Raw genomic sequence first — 3,466 nt, forward strand, 5'->3', positions numbered from 1 at the left:
TATCACTTTATGCCATAATGCTAAAGCTCCCAACATATAGAAACATAAGCAGAGATTATAGGCTCACACTGAATGTCTGTGCTCTTGAAAAAATAGATGTAACCTGGCAGTGGTGGTACATGCCCTTAGTCTCAGCACTCAGAAGTCAGAGGCAGAAAAATCTCTGTGATTTAGAAGTGAGCCTGATCTATCAAGCTAGTTCCAGAAAAGCTACGGTTACACAAAAAGAAGGTCTATCTTGAAAAAAAGAAAGAAAGAGAGAGAGAGAGGAAAGGAGAAAAGAAGAGAAGAAAGGAAGGAAAGATGGGAGGAAGAGAGAAAGAAAGGAAGGAAGAAAAAGAAAAAAAAGAAAAAAGAGGGAGGAAATTAAGGAAGGAAGGATGGAGGAAGGGAAGAATGGAAGGAAGGGAGGGAGGAGGGAAGGAAGGAAAAAAAGAAAGAGAGAGAGAAAGAAAGAAGGAAGGAAGGAAAGAAAGAAAGAAAGAAGAAAGAAAGAAAGAAAGAAAGAAAGAAAGAAAGAAAGAAAGAAAAGAAAGAAAAGAAAGAAAGAAGAAAGAAAGAAAGAAAGAAGGAACAAAGTGAAATATAAAAAATAGGTAATATAGAAGTTGTCTTTTACCTTTTCAACAAAATGCCACCAAAATACAGGAAACTTATTTGAATATTATATCTTTCATAGGCTTCTTTTTCTTTTTCTTTCTATTTTTACTTAGTGTACAAAGTAAAGGGTTTTATCTTCACATTCTCAAACATTATATTTTATTTTATTTGCCCCCAACCACCTTCTCCTACACTCCCTGGTCTCCTTGTCTTCACAAAGAGTCCCCTTCTGATTTCATATCACATGTGTTCCATTACCCCTAAAGTTGTTATTAGTGAAATGTGGTACTGATTTGATTACTGCTTAGATTCTTCAAAGATCCATGGAGAGAGAATATCTGCTGATTGATTATGAGAAGCTAGGAATGAGTGAGTACTCACAGGGAGTCCAGTAGACCAATTTAAAGTGAGTATTCATAATTAAATATAAAACAGTCTACATTCTATATATGAAGGACATTAACAGTGGAAAAGAGAATGATACATCAATGAATTATCCAGAAAGTGTACATATGTATAGTTCAAGAGATGAGGAGAGGCAGTATTCCTAGATAGATCCTTGTCTTCCACATTTTGTCCATCAAACAGAGGTAGCAGGGAGAGAACAAATGCTACTAACAGAGATAGTCCTGAAAGAAACATGGCATGTAAAGGAGAAAGATCTCATATAACAGTTCCCCTAAACTGTTCAGTCATTCAGGAACAAGGAGTGAAGAAGTGTACCTCCTACTCCCCCTTTCCATCTCTCTGTATATAAGAGACATAGAAGTAAAAATATCATGAGATTCTGTCAGGTTCTCTCATCCTCTGTTCAAGGTTGAAATGTTTCTCCTATTATTATTCAGAACTTCAGAAAAATCTTAAGATTTTTGTTTAGATTTATTTTTACTGGATGTGTGTATGTGTATGGAGAGGTCAGAGAACAACTTTGTAGAGTCATTTCTCTCATTCCACCATTATATGGATTCCAAGAATCTAAAACAGCACAGCAAGCTTATTACCTGCTAAGTGATCTTGCTGTTGTGGTGGGGAGTGGAAGGGGGGGGGCTTTTTTAAAGCATAGGATTGCTGAGCTGTGAAATATGAAAATGAAGACTGTCTATGCATCCTTAATACTGAACACCAAGACCATAAAGATTGTTTATGGAAACAATAAAATGTCTTAGAGATGGGACTGAAACTGGTCTGTGCATAACATTATGCACATTATGATATTATGACATTATGATATTTTTCTCTGGGTCACAACTTAGCAAACCACTGGAACCAAAACCAGTAAAATCAACCAACACCCACGTCTCATTGGCAGGTATTTCAGCCTTCCTTAACAACTACTACCAGTTTCTGGAATGTTCGTCTTCAACCACTCCAGCTCCATGACTTTCACTCTTATGGGAGTGCCCGGCTTAGAGTCCCAACACTTGTGGCTCTCTCTTCCGTTCACTTCCATGTTCTTGTCCATCCTCATTGGCAATGGTGCTATCCTCTTCTTGGTTATCACAGACCACACACTTCACACACCAATGTACCTGCTCCTGGCTCTGCTAATGGTAGCTGACCTCATCTCTACTCTAGCTCTTGTGCCCAAGGTCCTGTGCCTCTTCTGGTTTGATGATCGAGTCATAGCCATCTATGCCTGTTTCACACAGATGTTTTTCATTCATGGAGCTTCAGTGGTACGATCAGCCCTACTTGTTGCCATGGCCTTTGACCGCTTTGTGGCTGTGTGTGAGCCACTACGCTACAACACAATTCTGAGCCATTCTCTAGTTGGACGCCTAGGACTGGTGGCACTTGTCAAGGGTGTCATCCTTATCCTGCCCATGCCTCTTCTACTTCAAAGGCTGACTTTCTGTCACAGGATCATTCCTCACACATACTGTGACCACATGGCTGTGGTAAAAATGGCCTGTAGTAACACCAGACCCAATCGGATTTATGGGCTCTTTGTGATCTTGCTTGTAGTGGGACTCGATCTGCTTCTAATTGGCTTCTCATATGTCTTCATCCTGCAGACAGTGGTACGCCTCAACTCTCGAGATGCCACCTTCAAAGCCCTCAACACCTGCTCAGCCCACCTCTTTGTCATTCTCATCACTTATGTACCTGCACTGTTTTCATCCATCACCCACCGCATTGGCCACAGCATTCCACCTCATGCTCACATTATCCTTGCCAATCTCTACCTTCTCATACCTTCAGTGTTTAACCCAATTATCTACGGTATTAAAATGAAGGAGATACGGGACAGGGTGGCCAGATGCTTATGCAGATGAACTTTATAGGATGTGAATCCCAGCAATAATCCTTCAACTTGACAAATGATGAGACTATCTGAGAAGACCTTTGACAACCATCCAAGACATAGCAATATCTCCTGGTAAACTGTGGATATTATGGAAAGAATAGACAACAAAAGAGTGGTCTCACTCCATTTTTCCTATGTGCTCATTCTCAAGTTTGTTTACTTCTAATTACTATCTTCTTGCTAAAGGGATCCTGGTGTGCTTCTCACTGTATCCTTCTTTATGATAACTGCTGAGGAAATTGAAGAGTAATTACTCAGCTTATTTTGACTTTTTAATTTGTTAGTAGTGTGGAATTTTCCAAGACTACTCAAATGATTGTGATAATATGTGTGTGTGTGTGTGCAATGTATAGTCAGGATTTATGGACTATTGAAATACATAATTTGAACTGTTTCATTGCAAACTAAGTCACGCTGTCTAGAGTCATAATTCAAGATACCCCTGTAAGGGGGAACTCTAAAAAAGTGCATGTGAGTTGGAAATTACTTGCTTCTAATCCAACATTAGCCTCACATGAACTTATCCGGAAAAGCCTAGCTTTTGCATAAAGATCAACT

At 39.4% G+C, this 3,466-nt stretch overlaps 1 protein-coding gene across 1 annotated transcript; it reads left to right on the top strand.

Annotated features, from left to right (window-relative positions):
- Positions 1 to 1,949: 1,949 nt before the first annotated feature.
- LOC127680620 (olfactory receptor 52P1-like) lies at positions 1,950 to 2,876 on the top strand. The gene has a single exon (XM_052176214.1). The coding sequence runs from the start codon at positions 1,950 to 1,952 to the stop codon at positions 2,874 to 2,876; it is 927 nt and encodes a 308-aa protein (XP_052032174.1).
- Positions 2,877 to 3,466: the final 590 nt, after the last annotated feature.

Source organism: Apodemus sylvaticus, chromosome 1 (genome assembly GCF_947179515.1).
Source record: "Apodemus sylvaticus chromosome 1, mApoSyl1.1, whole genome shotgun sequence".
NCBI classification, from domain to species: Eukaryota; Metazoa; Chordata; class Mammalia; order Rodentia; family Muridae; genus Apodemus; species Apodemus sylvaticus.